Source organism: Megalops cyprinoides, chromosome 2 (genome assembly GCF_013368585.1).
Source record: "Megalops cyprinoides isolate fMegCyp1 chromosome 2, fMegCyp1.pri, whole genome shotgun sequence".
Taxonomy (NCBI): domain Eukaryota; kingdom Metazoa; phylum Chordata; class Actinopteri; order Elopiformes; family Megalopidae; genus Megalops; species Megalops cyprinoides.
The window spans coordinates 23,521,191-23,538,303 of NC_050584.1; the positions used below are offsets into that span (position 1 = coordinate 23,521,191).

The 17,113-nt window shown below is 48.2% G+C and overlaps 1 protein-coding gene across 5 annotated transcripts in view; it reads right to left on the reverse strand.

The window, feature by feature from the left end:
• Positions 1-319: 319 nt before the first annotated feature.
• phactr1 (phosphatase and actin regulator 1) overlaps positions 320-17,113 on the reverse strand; it is a 91,864-nt gene continuing 75,070 nt past the window's right edge. For all 5 annotated transcript variants that reach the window (XM_036521954.1, XM_036521958.1, XM_036521956.1 and 2 more), the window contains 7 exons: positions 15,440-15,612; positions 12,629-12,785; positions 8,185-8,240; positions 6,064-6,125; positions 3,655-3,795; positions 1,002-1,078; positions 320-397 (listed from right to left, as the gene is read on the reverse strand). In XM_036521954.1, coding sequence (XP_036377847.1) covers positions 382-397; positions 1,002-1,078; positions 3,655-3,795; positions 6,064-6,125; positions 8,185-8,240; positions 12,629-12,785; positions 15,440-15,612 — 682 coding nt within the window. In that variant the 3' untranslated portion in view covers positions 320-381. The remainder of the gene's footprint in view (positions 398-1,001; positions 1,079-3,654; positions 3,796-6,063; positions 6,126-8,184; positions 8,241-12,628; positions 12,786-15,439; positions 15,613-17,113) is intronic.

The window sequence follows — 17,113 nt, forward strand, 5'->3', positions numbered from 1 at the left end:
TTCCTGTGGAGGTGAAGGGAGGATGCATGGATTTCAGGTAAACACGGACGAGAGGATTACAGCACGGCTCTTCTTCAGCAGGTGTGGCTCACCTGCAGTCCCCGATTCCAAACCTTCAGGGGTGGGGTGTGTGGAGGGGAGGGGGGAAGGGGGTGTCAAGGGGTGTGTTTTTGTAGCATTGACCATCTCTGTTGGTCTCTGTACAGGATACTCTGGCTCTGTTCCGGTGGGGGGTGGGTAGAAAGGCAGTTCAAAAAACAAGTGGCCTTATTGTAGACATGGGTACCTTTTACAGTTCAGCACTTAAGGTTCTTTGTATGTGTTTGGGGGGGGGGGGGGGGGGGGGCAGGCCATGTGGCAGGCTCATATTACAGTAGAGTTCTATGGTCTGTGAAACCTGAAAAACACACACAAAATGGGAAAGGTTGCTTAGATCATACAGTTTTATAAGATAACAGAAATCCACACAACGTATGTGCTGGCCATGCTCTCCTACTGTATGCGAGATGAAGAATTAAACACACTAACACACTGGTATCCTATTCAGTAAGTCTTAGAAATGGCTGGAAAATAGGCCAACACACTGTTTTTACAGTAATGGAAAAAGATTCTTTAAAATAACATATGACTGTGTAAAGGGATAGAATTTTAACTGGCAGGAGAGTGGAGTAGGAGTAGGAGTAGGAGTAGTAGGTGTAGTAATAATAATAGCAAACTGAAATGAATTTAATGTAATGTAACTGATGTATGGTAGTATACTTGGCTAGTCAGGTTGCACAATTTAACTCAGGGAAGGCTTTTTATAGTATTATGCTCACACTCACTGGTCTGGGAGTGTTGTTAGCCTGGTCTGACACTTGCTCATTCAACTTATCTTCTATTGTGTAGAAAGTTGTTCTGGATAAGAGCATTTGCTAAATGAATGTAATAATGTAAGGTGAGCTCAATGAGACAGTGAAATGTTAGCTTGTACAGAGATGCTCCCTCTTGACTTGTCTCACCTGGTTAGATGACGACTCGACTCATGTACCTCCATCTCAGTGCTTTTAAACTCGTTGAGCTCCTTCCGTATGGCTGCCTGTGGGGGGGGTGAACAGGGACACAGGGTGAGGGCAGGATGATGTGGGATGCTCCGCCGAAGCAGATCGATGCCGAAGCTCACCTTGCTTCAGCTCCCTCTAAGGTCATGCATTATTCACACCTAGCCCTTTTCGCCTTCGCATTTACCTGCCAAGGTCCTGGATTGCATTCAAAGCAGCCTCTCTGACCTGACAAGACCCCGGAAGAAAGGCAGGTCAGAATCCACGTGGCAGGGTTACTGAATGATTGATTCAATCAGTCTGATGAGACTGAATACTGATTGGGAGCTGCAGTGTATCACAGTGGTAAGGAGCAGGGCTTGTATCTGAAAGGTCGCCGTCTCAGTTCCCCGCTGTGGCACGGTTGCTGTACCCTTGGGCAAGGTACTTAACCTGGAATTGCCTTAGTAAATATCTGGCTGTGTAAATGAATGACGTGTAAAAATTGCACCCTATGCAAGTCACTCTGGATAAGAGTGTCTGCTAAATGATGATAATGTAATGTAATGTACTGATTGAGCATCATTTAAAATCACTGCCACCTCATTTGGGGCTGACATAAACCCCCACAAGAACGGCTATATCTGTGAGGGTCAATTTACAGAAAAAAGGAAAAAAAAAATTGCCGCTTATTCCCTCCAGAAATCTCTGGCCAATGGCAAATATGCTGTGAGAGGTGGCTGCAGAAGCCATGACAGCACAACTGACTGGCTACCTAATTTGTATGGTTCAGATGCCATGTTGATGGTGTACAATTCACAGTGTCTACAAGATGCAGCAGACCGCAACATCCAGACCTCATTTCAGAACTTGGGGAAATAATCTGACCCAACTGGTCAGCAGCCCGTGTCCTGTGGCGGTGTTTGTTGTGTTTTACAAAGTGGGCAGTTGTAGGATAGGTGTGAGGACAAAAACTTAGGTTTTTTTCTCCCAGGATTCTTATTTTTAACCGTAGGGGTTCAGCGTCCAAAGCTCTGGCGTAACGGCATCAACACGTCACAAAAGGAGAGCCAAACGGTGTCCCGAGGGACCAAAAACAGAGCACTGTATGCTCGCTCGCAGATGTTTACGCTTCTGCCGAGAGAACGAACGGAAGAAGCACAGCGGCCTTAGGAAAAGAGGGGGGAGAAAAAACAAAAATGGAAAAGAGAATTATTGTAATAATCCTGTTCTGCTGCGAGCAGGAGAGACAAAGAGGCGTCCGTCCAGCTGGCAAAAGGAGCTGCGGCCACCGTGCTTCAGATCCCGCTCAAGTCGCGAACGGAAGGCAGGCTGTCCCACAGGGTGGAGGCCTCACACCAACTTTTGGCAGGTGGAGGAGAAAAGGAGGAAGAGTCTTGCGCTGAAATTCGGGGGGGGGAGAGAGGGCCCGGTTTGTGCCGACGCGGCAGTCGAGGCGTTTGGCCGTGGCCGCGGGAGAGGCGGATCTCGTTTGTGCTGCGAGCTGATAAGCATTTCAGCTCGGCCGATGGGCGCCCCGGCTGCCAAACTCCGCCGGCGACCTCCGCGGCCCTTAATTGGCTGATCGCAAATACTGCATGGCCCAGTTTGATGACCGAGCTAAACGGCAGTGGCTGGCCATGGCAGCTCCCGTTTCTTAATCCCCCGGTGTAGAGTCTGTTCTCTACCATGGAGTGACGCCGATACACCAAGGTGCGCCTTATCACATGAAACCCGGGAGGCCGGAAACCAGAGCCGTGAGCCCCGTTTTAAATGGCTCTCGGATGACAGTGATTACACAAAATCATATTAATGCACGCTGAGCTCAGATTTCGCTAGGCATGAGTTCCAAGTTAGCTCATAACCAGGACCCCAGCTCTACATTTGTGTGTATTCGTCTGATGAAGAACACGCACTGTAATAAATTGAACTAAAGAGCCAATGTGAAATGGGATTGAATGGAAGGAGCCAACAGTCCTCTCACCCGGAGCAACAGCCTTATCATCACTCAACATGCACTAACGAGCTTCCAAGCACTTAGAAATCTGTGACTTTGGCTGGGAAACGGCTACACTATGAGCTGCTACTGTAGAGCCAGCACACCTGGACTACTCAGACCCAACCTGCCTCCGTCTCCTCACCGACCGGAGTAAAACCTGCCTGTGTCACAACGTGAGGAACCTCACAGCAGAGAAGTGCGATCTGGGCCACCTAACACTGTGTCTGGCAACGCAAAGTGGACAGGAGTTGTATATTTTGGCCACCTTTAGCTAAGCTGTGATTTAATTCAACATGACCTCCTTCTAACATTTTCATTCTCTGTTTTATGATCTTTTTATGTTACTTGTGAACTGCAGCCACACACCTGCAGATGTCATATCAGCGCACACACCTTAGCCAGGAGCTGCATTATTGGGATCCTCACTATTAAGCACATTTAATGAAGATTTGCCAGTAAGTACAATGTTAATTTTACTATTCACTATTTTCATAAAATTTTGAAAGATACACAGCCAACTGTCAGACAAATAGGGAGATCGGTTCTTGTATTGTATGTGGCAGTCTTTCTGTATTAATCCCCCCGGCTGGGCGACCCCCCCCCCCCCCCGCCCGCCCGCCCTCAGGCACGGCTCACCTTGTCGGCCGCCGTGAGGCGAGTCCAGGGCTTGTCGGCCCGCCGGTCGTAGTCCTGGGCGTCGGCCACCTCCACATAGTCGCTGAAGCGGATCAGGATCTTGGCCTCCCGCAGCTCCTCCACCGTGGGCCTCTGGCTCAGCTGGAGTGACAGAAACGCAGGACTCCCATTAGCCCCTCCTCAATTCCCGCCAACGTGGAAACCATGACAAGAGTCTCTCAGCTTATCAATCATTACATTACATCGCTATCATCTTATCCAGAGTGACTTACATAGGTTACAGTTTTACCCATTTACACAGCTGGATATTTACTGAGGCAATCCTGGGTTAAGTACCTTGCCCAAGGGTACAGCAGCAGCACCCCAGTGGGGAATCGAACCGGCAACCTTCCAGCTACAAGCCCCGCTTCTTATCGTTATGCTACACTGCCTCCCGATCAGCCACGGCAATCACCCTGTTCCATCCCAGCACCACATGCTCGGCGTCTGCATCACCGGTCTCTTCCTGTCACCTGTTCTTTAGCCTGCGTATGTCTCATTTCCTTCGGTCACTCTGTACAGCGCCTTTGGGTTCATGAAAAGCACACTGTAAGTGTAATCCATTATTATTAATGCATTTGTGGACAAAAACGCTACCCTGCAGCTTGTGAGTCACTAAGCTGCGAACGAGTGTACCCACTCGCTCTCACCCGGGGGGTTACGAGCGCACTGACGCAAACACGACCTCTTTTCTCTCACCTTCCTTTTGTTATAAACCTACAGTATTCTGCCTGTGATGTCACCCTCTCTAAAAGCTCCCTTTTATAGTGAAGCTTGGACCTGCTCCTAACCATGCCTGGTTCTTCTTTTCGTGCCAGGCCTGCTGCCTCTGTCAGGGCCGCGCTCTCTGCAGCTACTGGCCCGGGTGCGAACAGGCTCGCAGAGCCTCTGCAGACATTACACAAGCTGGCCAACGCAGACCCGCGGTACTCCTGTGCTCCAATTAGAGGTGACAATTGTGCTGCTGGGTCATGGTAAGGGACCGCTTCATACTGACAGAAGCCTCTCTGTGGTCATCAGCCTGCAGTGGTAATGAGGAGGAAAAAAAAGCCCCCTCACTGAGCTAAACTAACTGCAAAGCACTGGACCGAGAGAGAACTGGTTGCGAGAACGCAGCGCCGATTCACCAATGTTAAAATCATCTGACATCAGCCTCTCTGTGGTCATCAGCTCAAAGTTGTAACAGGGAGTTGGAGAAAAAAATTAATTAAAAAAAATATATATCACAATTCCCCAACTAGGCTCATTGCATTAACCTGAGCGCAAAGCACAGACTCACCACTGTTAAAATCATTTGGCTGGCTTATCCCATTTACTGTGCTCACCTTAGCTGATACACACTCTATATAGATCAGAGAATCTGCAAAAAATTAACAGCACAGAGCCTGAAAACAAGACCAACATCTTCTGGTTTAGAAGACACCTCCGGGCAGTTTCCCTGTAAACGGATAATTTTCAATTTCAATTTTCATCACCATTACGGTCTCGGGCAGCCCTGCTCCCTGCTCGTCTTCGAAAGATAAAACGGGTGGGGGTGGACATTTTTGCTACAGGGAGTGACTGGCCCAATCAAATGTGGAAATGAGAGACGTTTCAATATATAAATCCAGATTACAGGCCTATCTCTGTAGCCTATAGCCAAAGGTCGCGTTTTAACCAAGTGGTTTTAGAGGAAAGATCAGCTCTGATCACATGCTGAATTCCTCTGACAGCGTGTTTGCTCAGTGTAAAGGCAGTCACTCACGGACATGCTGAAAAAACACGCTGTAAGGAAAGATCCTTGAGTTGCTCTTTAGTGATCCAGTGTAATTTCAGCTGTGCAGCAGCATTGTCAGCGTACGTCAGAAATGCACGGAAGGATTTGGGTTTCATCACAAAATGTGGTGCATTCGGGCTGACACAGCCTTGGTCAGTCTGCGTTTTAACCGTGCTACTTACTTTGGACTGCATAATCACTAAACCTACCAGGACTTTGTTCTGTGTTTGAACAGCCTCACTTTGATGGATCTATAATTTGTGGAAACTCAGACTGTTATGAAACCCAAACAGCTGGTTGACAAAGAACCTGAGACTGAAGCTGCCGTCATGTATTATCATTTCTACATTATTTAATTGCTGAGCAGATGGGCTTATATAGGGCAGCGTACACAGCCTGCATTATTATATATCGCCCATTTAGACAGCTGGTACCTTGCTAAAGGACAAAGTGAGTACTGCCCTACCCGGAACCTCAGGCGTATGAGCTCATGTACTGAAGCTCTACACTGCAGTACCAGCAGTTTGGGCAGTATGCCTCACTGTCCACCTCCACCCCCGCCTCGGCCCCACCCCCGGCACCACCCCCCCTCGCCCCCGGCACCACCCCCCTACCTTTCGGGTCAGCCTCCTTTTGATCTCTCTCTTCTCCTCCTGCTCCTCCTGCTCGTTCCTCGCTGTGGAGCAAAGACAGGGGAGGAAGGGTTACTCGGATCCTCTCAATCAGGGGTCGCGGTCTCAGAGCTTCAAGGGGTGCGGAGGGCACCCTCAGTGCTCCGAAAAAATGCACCCATGACCAACTCCTCGACACACGCCTCATTAATCTCCAAAGCGCACGCTTCTCCACCATCCTGCGCTCACTTGTATTAAGTCGCTGATGAGCGCGGCTGTCTTCGCAGGCTCATTTGCATCGCTAAATCCGCGCAGCGCGCTCGACGGCTCGCAGACGCCCTCCTCAGCGCGCATATGGTGCGCAGCGATACTCTAAGGACGTGTTCATTAACAGAGGAGCGACTCATTAAGTTAAATTTAAAACTATACAAAAGGGGGGAAAAACAGCTTCTAGGGGCAAGCGAGCCTAACTTGCTATCGAGGCCGCTGGTGCTAAACGGTATTAGCACGAGAGCCCCTCGGGTGGGTTGTTGGACAAGGTACAATTTAATTATTAGATGAGGATGCCCTGAGGTTCGAGGGATCTGCTCTAAATTAAGAGCAACGGGGCAAGACTGACACCAATACACAGGGAGTCTGAGTTAAAAAATCCGGCATCGCATACTGGTTCTGTTGGGGCTCGGCCATCGCATCTGGTTTCACAGAGCCGTTTATTTTTGCCTTTGCGCCTCCAGGGAGACCAGATCCTTTGCCGTTACCCTGGGGGAACCCCTCACAGAAGGACAGACGCGGGTAATGCTGAAATGGGCACTAGAACAGTGGGGTGAGATGTTCCTTGTAGCCGGGGTCCAGATCAGGGCAGCTTAAAGGACCCAAAGGGCTGGCTCTGGACAGTCAGAGTGACGGCACTCCAAATTCTGTGGCCTTGTGTCGAAATGTGTCGCATGCCATCAGATGAAGGAGCTCTCGACTAATGAGGCACCAGCAAAGTGAGCGTTCATTGTGAACAGGGAATCATGGGTTTATGAAACTCCTCACTGTAGCGGGTCTGGGATTTTTTGGGGGGAGGTTGAGGGGGGTTCCCATTGCGTTTCTTGACAAAATGTGAGCACAGCTGCAGCCTTCTATAAGAAAAAGGACTTACGTGGGGGAAACACTAGATCAGGCCACACACCCTTCTCTTCTCTTCATCTCCCACTTTCACGCCCAGCGAGGAAAAAAAAAATAACCACAGATGGTGCCCTGTGAATTGCTCAAAGTGTGATTTCTGCACGCAGAACATCTCCAAAACACGAAATAATTTCCTCATCTTTTGCGAGACAAGGCGCTATGGAAGCGTCTTTGGCGCTGTGGATCCGGGCTGAGAACACCTTGAGGTTAACATCTGGGGTGCTACTTGTTTATGCGGGGGCAAACAGCTGTCTGCCTGATAGCGGCAGGATGCTGAAACGCTGTGGTGCGACTGACTGGAAAAGCACCTCAGGGCGATACATATCAGAAAATAAGCCTGAGACCTGTGACTTAACACTTAAATGCATATTTTAGCTTAACTGTACATTTTGCAAACTGGATACACTTTCATAACACAAAACCACCCTGCATTCTGTATACATTAAACACTTCTGTTTGTGTCTGTGTTGCTAACCTACGTCAACAAATTGGTTTACAGAAATAGACAGACAATGATCTGCTGTTAAACGAGAAACAGAGTCATGCTTGTTCCCGTAATGGGGGATAACAGCATTGAGTCATATTCACTCCCTTTACAGGAGATAAGAGTACGGGGTCATACTCACTCCCATCACAGGAATTGTAACAGTACAGAGTCAAACTCACCCCCGTAACGGGAGATATAACAGTAGGGAGTAATGCTAACTCCCGTAACAGGAAATACAGCAGCATGGAGTCGTACTCACTCTCATCACAGGAGCTAACAGTACAGAGTCATGCTCACTCCTGTAATGCGAGATGTAACAATACCAACTGACCATTGCTCCCCTAACAGGCGATACAACAGTACATGCTCACGCTCACTCATGCAACGGGACATAACGGTGTTGAGCTCATCTTGCTTCCCTAACAGGAGGTAACGGTACAGGGCTGGCGGCGTCGGGAGGTACTCACGTTTGAGGATGTTCCTCTGCTCCAGCTCCTCGGCGGTGGGCCGCTGGCTCAACCTCCTGCAGAATAGAACGCGCAACAGTATCAGCTTGTGCACCATTTCGGCACGGAGCCTTCAGCCGAGAGACACCTCGATCTGCTCTGCGCCCATGCTCCTGCCCTGTAAAGGAGGGAGGGAGGGAGGGAGGGAGGGCGGAGGGGCGGGGGGAAACCAGCGCTCGGGTTTTCCGCACGCCGCGTCAGCCGGGCCCCCGTCATTTCCTTCCTCGGCGCAAACACGCACGTGGCGATGGCAACGCCGCCGCACCGCGGGCTCAGAGCGCCTGTGTCATTGCAAACATCACGTTCTTTTCCAGTTCCCCTTTTACGCCCAATGGAAACGTCTTATAGACGTTATATAAATGTTATATAAACATTATACATGAGTTGTATGTGTTTCTGTTATGCTTAAGGTTATTTAAGGTCATTTAAGGTCATTTAATGCCTATGGTGAAAGCATTTAACGTTTAATGCATTTACTGTTTAAAATGGGAGTACAACATGTGTTGTTCAAGAATGTTGTATGTACTGTGTAAGTATATAGACCTGACCTTCATTACTTGCTTCACTGCTGAATCACTACATGCTTTGTTACTGAATCTCTTTAGTGCACACAAAAAGGGTCTATGTCTTCATCAAATACATCAAAGTCCATACGCTGCAAGCTGAGCGACTGCGTGTCAGGAGTGCCACGGCAGGAGATGAGAGGCTGTCAGACCCCATCTTTTGCTCCTTGTCTCCCAGCGTGCAATGCAACTGTCATTCGGCACACGCTTACAGCAGGAGAGATGGAGGCGAAGCTCGGGGATGACAGCGGAGGCCCCGATTTCGCCTCTTTCAGCGGCCCCTCGGGGGGGCGGCGTGTGAGCAGGATGCCAGAGCGGGACCTCGGAGAGCGCACTCGGGGCCTCCATCAGCACTTCCGAGATGGAAGAGTGAAATAAGGCCTCTCTGCCCATTTACTCTGACAGGAGAGGGGAGCGAGGAAAAGCCAAGGGCCTTGTTTTCATTTTAATACGCTGCCATCCCGGCTGGCCTCTGTACACTCTGCCTAAACTCAACATCAGCATGTCTGCAATGTATCATATTTGGGGATAAAACATAAATTGAATGCATGTAACTTGTAACGTAAAGGTATGTCTAGATGGAACAAACCGCTTTGAGGGGGAAGCAAATGATGTTCTTTTTTACCCACAATCCAGTGCAATTACATATGTCACCTAAGCAGTGCACAAATGGTGTTCTCGTTTGCCCATAATCCACTGCAATAACAGAGATGTCACCTCATTGGTGTACAAATCGTTTTCTTTTACCCATAATCCACTGCCATAGCAGCGATGTCACCCCTCTGATGTGGCTCACTCACTGTGTTGACTATGATCTTCGGGGACCCCCTGATTCTGAAATATCGCCATCAAAACGATAATGGGACTGATGTCTGAACAACATCAGCATGCTCTTCCCTTCCGCTCCATGGTGCCTGTCCAGGTGGATTAGCACGGCAGTCACACCACTCTTTTCAGCCTCGTTTTCAAGCTCATGACCTTGCAGATTTGGACTCTGGACGCTCCCCTCTGTGCGGAGGTTAAGAGTCCAGCGAAGAGCCGCAAGCTTGGGAATTCGGAGCGCGTCAGGCTCTCTCCCTCGCTCAGACGGAGCCCTGGCCACTGAGGGCCACTTCTCCTGCCAACTCGAAGAGCGGAGCTCTTGCCTGATGTCGCTGGATGAGCGAGAGAGCGGACAGAATGACAGGCCTTTTCCCACTGAGCCAAGGTGACTGTGATGTGATGTGAGTGATGCAGGTTTTAATGCCTCAAATGCATCCGCCAGTTAACTCAAGTTTCTCTCTCTGTCTCTTTCTCTCTCACATACACACACATGAACATGAACATCTGACACGTTCAATTCACTTTCATTGTCCATACGGTGTGTTGTATAAAAGAGGCTCTGGTATATCGGAAGAAAGGTGAATTATGCAATTCCGAGCAGAAGCTTTGCTGGGTCTCGCAGCACTGGAATGGAGGGAAACACCCCCTCCCCCAATGGCATTCATATTCAGTCTGGTTCTAGGTTTCAGGACAATGTTTGAAATGGAAAAACAAAGGAATGTTCAAGCCAACTTGAGTCACACTTTCAAGTGTTAAATCAAAATTTCCCTACATGGTGGCTATTTGTGTGTGTTCTCTGTTTGTTTGGGTGTGTGCTTCTCTGAATGCATGTGTTGGTTTTTGTGTAAGTCTGTCTGTGTATCTCTGAAAATGTGTGTGTGGGTGTTTGTGAGTGTGTGTTTCTCTGAATGTGTGCGGGGGGGTGTTTGTGTGAGTCTGTCTCTTTTTCTGACTCTGTGTTTTTCTGATTGTGTTTCTCTGAGTGTGTGTGTGTGTGTGTTTCCCCAAACACGTGTGTGTATTCCCTGCAGCCCTCAGCCCCTTCCCGCTTCTGCTATACATCTCTGCCAGGAACGGCTCACCTGGGCTGTCAGGGAGGAACGGTGTGAAAAATAAATGACTAAACTTTACAGCCCTGTTTTCACGCCAAGCGTAATATCAAAAGCACCTGCTCTACACCGGGCCTGGGGGACCCCTCAGCGGATCTGCCTCAAGGATGGTTTCAACAAAAGGGCGGGGGCCACTCTTCCACCCACGCTGAAACACATTCTCCACAACTACAATCTGGAATGCCTTCTATAATGAGGGCTTAAAGAACAACGACAATAACACTAAAATTTCCTGCATTGTAAATGTTATCTGATCACAGACAGCTGAGAAAAGACCAATTATAGATTGATTGTATTGATTGTGCTGATTCATGCATGCCAGGAACAACTCAAGTAATAACTCCAGAGGGGGTACTTGAGGTTGAGGACAAATTGTCTTTGAGGGCTTTCTCTCTTAATTTCTTGACATATCCAAGCACAACCAAGCAGCCTTTACACACTTTCCATAAATGTGATGACAGCACAGCTGGTATTTTACACATACTGGGTGATTCAGAGCGCCCGAGACACTGAGGAGAGAGAGAGAGAGAGGTGAGCAAGAGAGAGAGTGGAGATGATGAGCTGAAGGAAGAAAACATGATCAAAGCGGGGGTTGAGAGAAAGAGAGAGAGAGAGGTAGAAAGGGGGGTGGGGGGGGAGAGATGGGGGGGGGGGGGTTGGGGGGGGAGAGAATGCTTCACCCATTCAAGAGAGCGCAAATTATGCGTCTGCATTCCAGGCTTGACCGTATCACTACATTTCTGGCAAGCTGGGTTCTGATGCAGCCCTGAAATTAGGTCAGCTCCATTTTCAGTAATGCTCTTACCAAGATGACGAAGGAGTCCATTCTGTGCAAATGGCCATCAATTTGGGAATAAATATAAATGCAATTATTTTTTTTTCCCCACAGCCAGATTAAACAAGAAATAATGTGTCATGGGTTTTTTCAGACACTGTGTGCAGACCTTTTCAGGTCTCATATATGTAGGCTAAAATGTACACTCTGTTTTCACAAGGAGCTAAAAACAGAATCAAGAAATTTGATTTCCTCTGTTCTCTCCTTGCCTCAGCGGTTTATCTACAAACGTACAGTAAAGTGCCTGGCCCTGCTGGCCCGCGGTGACAAAACGCCTTTCATTTTTTTCCCCCTCCCCTCTGCCATTATGAGGTTACATCCATCATTTTCTCTCTTCAGTAGCCGGGTCACGTCGGGAGCGAACTGCGGAAAACCACATCATATTTAAATCTGGCGTTCGCGTCCCCGGAGATGACGGCTCTGGGGAGCAGTAGATAACGCTCTGACGTTCCCCGCTGGGGAAAGGCGGCTGGAATGGGTTCTGGTAAAAGGCTTACGCCACATCAGTCTTTCCAGTTCGCACTGAAAAAAACTGAAAAAACAAACCCCTGCTTTCAAAGCTTGGCTGTGCCACACCGCGCTGTGTTGCCTGTGGGAACACTGTGAGAAAACGCCTAGGAGGAGGCCTGTCTAGCAGCGAACCTCCCACAATCCACTGGGGGCGGAAGGTATTCTACGGTACCTGTGTGCCCGGGTCTCTCCCTCACATCTGAGAGGGAGTGAGAGAGAGAACGAGTAAAAGGGGGGTCAATGAGCAAAGGAGGGAGAGCAAGAAGAGGGAAAGGGAGGAAAAGTGAAGGGGAGAGAGAGACGAGAGAGAGTGAGTGAGTGGGAGTGAGAGAGAAAGGGAGTGAAAGGAAGGTCAATGAGCAAAGGAGGGAGAGCAAGAAGAGGAAAAAGGAGAAAAAGCAAAGGGGCGAGAGAAAGACAGGACTGAGAGATAACACTAGAGAGAGCAACAGATACACCGAGAAGGAGAGAGAAGGTCACAGAGAGGGGGGAGAGAATTGACACGGGAGATGGAAGGAGCGGTGGATGAAGAAGGAGCAGGCGGTAGAGGCTGGGAGGACTCTTACCGCGTGAGCTTGGTGCCGATCTGCTGCCTGGACTCCAGCCGCTCCTCGTCCGTCTGCATGGGGATGATGTTCTTCTCCTCTAGCTCGCGCTTCGTTGGCCTGTTGCTCAGCTTGATGGCCAGGGAGTCCTTCCTCAAGACCTTCAGCGCCAGCGTGCCTGGATTGGACCACCATCACCATGGTGATTAGCACTACTGCACTACCCCCAAGGGCCCTTCCTAAACATCCTCTGTACCACTGTCATACTGGCTAACAGCACTGCCCTCATGGGCCTTTCCTAAACATCCTAAAACAGTGTGCCAATGCTGACTAACACCACTGCACTCAAGGGTCATTCCTAAATATCCTCTGTGCCAGTGTCATAGTAACTACCACTACTGCCCTCCAGAGGGCCCTTGCTAAACATTCTTTGTCCCAGTATGCCCATGCTGACTGACATCACTGCTCCCAACAGCCCTTCCTACACACCCTTCAAAATGTCTGCAGTCTACATCCCAAGTAAGCACAACGCTGTCTGTTTTTTTGGAGGAGCCCAGATCGTCGTTGTGTTGGAAAAACGATGTCATGAGCGCCTCAGTCACTGCTGGGAGGCCATTATCCATAGACCACCAGAGCCCCACCAAGAGCCATCCCTACAGCAAAAACACTTCCTGCACTTAAGCAGCAAGCTGATGTTTTATTTACAAGCCTTCCTGTGTTTCTACTCCACTGCTGGTTCCCTCTTTCACTGTTTTTCCAGCCTTTTTCCTAGGGCCAGGGAACAGTGTCTGGGCTTTGTTTTCTTTTTTAGATTCTGGCAAGAAAACACAATCAGTTCAGCTCTTTGTGACGAGCCAATAAAAACGCCCTCTAACAAACACATTTTGATAAAGTGACTGATTCATTGATAACTCGTGTGGCTGTGAAGAGCTCTCCCATTTCTCAGGCTCATTATAGCTCTGAGACAGAGGAAATGGGATCATCGTTAAGGTTCCATCACTTATAGCCACAGACACCTGCATTACCCTTTAATATATATTGAAAAAGGCTTCAACACATCATCAGTTACTTTGAACATCTCTATCGAATTAAAGCACACACTGAATGCTAGCAATTTCATTACAGCAGTGGGGAATGTAAAACAGCTGAACAAGTCTGCCATCCAATAAATAATGATTTCAGACGCAAGATTCCCTGATGCCTGCTAAGTATTGCGTGCTGTTGTTTAAAGAAAAATTATGTTCATTTATAACATGTAAAATGTCTTAAATTGAGGCCATATGAAAGTGATACATCATTTCTTAGACTTTGAGGACAGACATTACCACAGACTGCACCAGCCACGATTCAAAAATAATAAATACAGGCTTTCATTTCATAACATAAATATGTGATTCCAGTGAATGGTAAGTCAACATTTTTACATAAACTTCGTAAAGAATGAAGATTATTCAGTATCTAAAACAAGCACTAAAACATTTTTTTGAAATTAAAAACTTCGCTCCTCGATCTAACAAGACTACTTCAAAGGGCTCAGTTGGCTGCCAGAAAGAGGTCCATTAGCGATGATTATAAACACACCACTGCGTCTCGCTGATAAACGCTTCCTCGCAAACAAAATACATTTCCAGTGGGATTGGCATATTTTCAAGTGATGAATTATGAATTATGCATGAAACAAGTCCGCGGAATACACAATGCAAACCATTCTGGATCACTGGTAAACAATTAAGGCCTTCTGGCAAATGACTCGTACAAACGCGTTTTTTTTAATCTGACATGCGCCCTTTTCTGTCACACAGATACGAGAGTGACACAGAGGCCATGTGTCCAGGCCTCTTGCCACTCTTGTACCAACAGGCGTTTTTCAAACTGAAATGGTTGCGACAAATTAACAACAGCCAAATAAGTATGACACTGGGCTATAACTGGTTGATGAAAGAGTAGGTGACCATCTGCTTAGCATCGTAGCAGCTGCTGCGTAAGTCAGCATGAGCTCCGGTTCGACTGACTGGCTTTATTTCCATATAAACACATCATAAACACTCCGTGACAATGGCTTCGTTTATCAGTATTGCGCAATTCCTTTGCAAAATTATAAGGTTTCGTTGATGCTAATTTGCAGCGGTAGCCAATCGCATTCTTATGTTTTCACTGTGTGTCAAGGGCACTTGCAGTAAACATGTAAGTAACAGATGGGGGGGGGGGAGGGGGGTTGTATGTAGGGCGAGAAACAGCCCTAGAGCCGCAGAACCGGAGACGGGAGAGAGAGGACTTTTAGCTCGGTGTAGGGGAAAGTGGACTCTGGCGGGGATTCAGAGGAGAGCGACGTGATTAATCCTCCCTCCACTGGAATGAGGGAACCATTAGAGCGAATTGGAGAACTAAATCTACAACTTGCCAGTGGCTGAGCATCAGTGCGTCTGAGGCAGACCCTCTGCCCCAAGCCGCCATGGGAACGGCAGCATGGGATAAACAGTGTCCATAACAGTTTAAAATAAAAATAAAAAAAAGGAGGGCTCGTAAACGACAGGTTGCTGGTTCGATTTCCTGTGGGGGCACTGCCGCTGTACCCTTGGGCAAGGTACCTTACCCACAACTGCTTCAGTTAATATGCAGCTGTACAAATGAATAAAACTGTAACCTATGTAAATCGCTCTGGATAAGAGCATTTGCCAAATGCCAATAATGTGATGTAATGTAATGTAGAAGTCTGAATCATTATTATTGAAACACACAGTGCATTTAAGGGCAATGGGACATCTGTGCCTTGAGAACGTCTTGGATGAACATGAAGTGCTCAAAGCTCGAGCAGGTGCCAGCGAAGCTTACTCGTGAATAGTGAGTCGTCATCATCCTCTTCCTCTTCCTCCTCTTCCTCGTCCTCCTCCTCCTCTTCGTCCTTGTACATGCTGGGAAGGTCCTCGTAGTCGGACTCGTTGGGCATGTTCTCTTTGTCGTCATCACACTCGATCACCACGGTGGGGACTGCATGCAGCACTGAGCTGTGGGAGCATAGATCAACAAAATGCATGTGGCAAACTGAGGAGTGAGGACTATTCCCTCTGACTGGCAAATAATTGGGACGAGGTTGTTTTAATTTTGGCTGACAATGTCAGTTGAGTCCAAACGGTGACACTAATACCCCAATAACAAGAGAGGGCTCAGAGGGGATGATCAACCAAAACACTGCGGAATATCCTAAGCAGATAAGCAACGACAGACCCAGTTATTATTATTGCATTCTGGCTAATGGGCTAATTCTATGACACTCCCTACCCACACTGGCATGATCTGTATTGTACTCAGCGAGTTACACCTGGCTGCTATGAATGCTGGGATTGAAAGGGATAGCTTTAATAAAACTACAGTCAGCCCTGCTTTCAATACTAAATGCAACACTCAACCTGAAATGAACATTCCCTGATTGCATGGAGGGGCACACTAACGCTAAAATTGACCGCAGACTGTAATATAAACCATGTTTGAACCGTGTTTGGTGCAAACACCTCCGGGCCTGAGCTCTGCCTGTTCTCCGCCAGGAGCTTCCGCTGCGAGAACGGAGATCAAACAGCGCAATTAACAATCAGGGCAGGGAGTCAATTAAAGCAGTGAAGGCGCGCCGTGTAAAACACACTCTCATGACACCGCGCTTTTGTGAAAGCCGCTGTGCTTTAAATTAGACTGGACCGAATGAGGGCTCTGCAGTTCTTTACAGCAGAAGTCCCCCTTGCTCTGTCTTGTCCATATCCTCCCCCCTGCCACCCCTCCCTCTGACTCCAGAGCGTGACAGCAGGGAACTTGTGGAAGGGCTACAGAAAGCAGCAGAGGTGGCCACTGTGATGACAGACAGGGACGAGGAGGTAGGACATCTCTCGAGCGGAGAACAGCGCAGGCCTGCAGCTACTGTGGCAGTAGCACACCATCAAGCACTGGAGGAAATGCACTGATTCTGCTGCCCAGCCAGATCGCAGCCCTCATCTTTGCAGAGCCCACAAAAGAGAAAGGCACAAAAGGTGACATGTCCCCCCACCGAGTCTAAGACAGGAGACAGAGTCCTATTACTGAGCAACCTGCGTCACCCAGGACACGGCAACACTAACATAATCTTGATCATCACAGAGCCTGGAGACGTCACACAGAGACATTTATATAAACAAGGGGAAGTCCACAGGAAGCAGAACAACAACAACACGCTACACCTCCTGGGCTTGAACTTAATTTAGTACCTCTGTGGTTGAGGAAGGAAGGCAGAGTACTTGAAATTTACTGTAAGACCAATCTTACCAAGAAATACAGAGTGAGTTTATGCTCCACGGTATACAGCTCTGTCTATTCTAAGAAATTCTGTATGTTAGCAATGCAGCTGTCTGTATATTTTTTTATATTTCATTAAAATTCATAACTACTAAGCAATAACTTGGGTTGAATATACAAAACAGCTAGCCCAAAAACAAAGACGTTATCACCACTAAGCAAGGGAAAGAATGTCTGTGCTGGCCACAG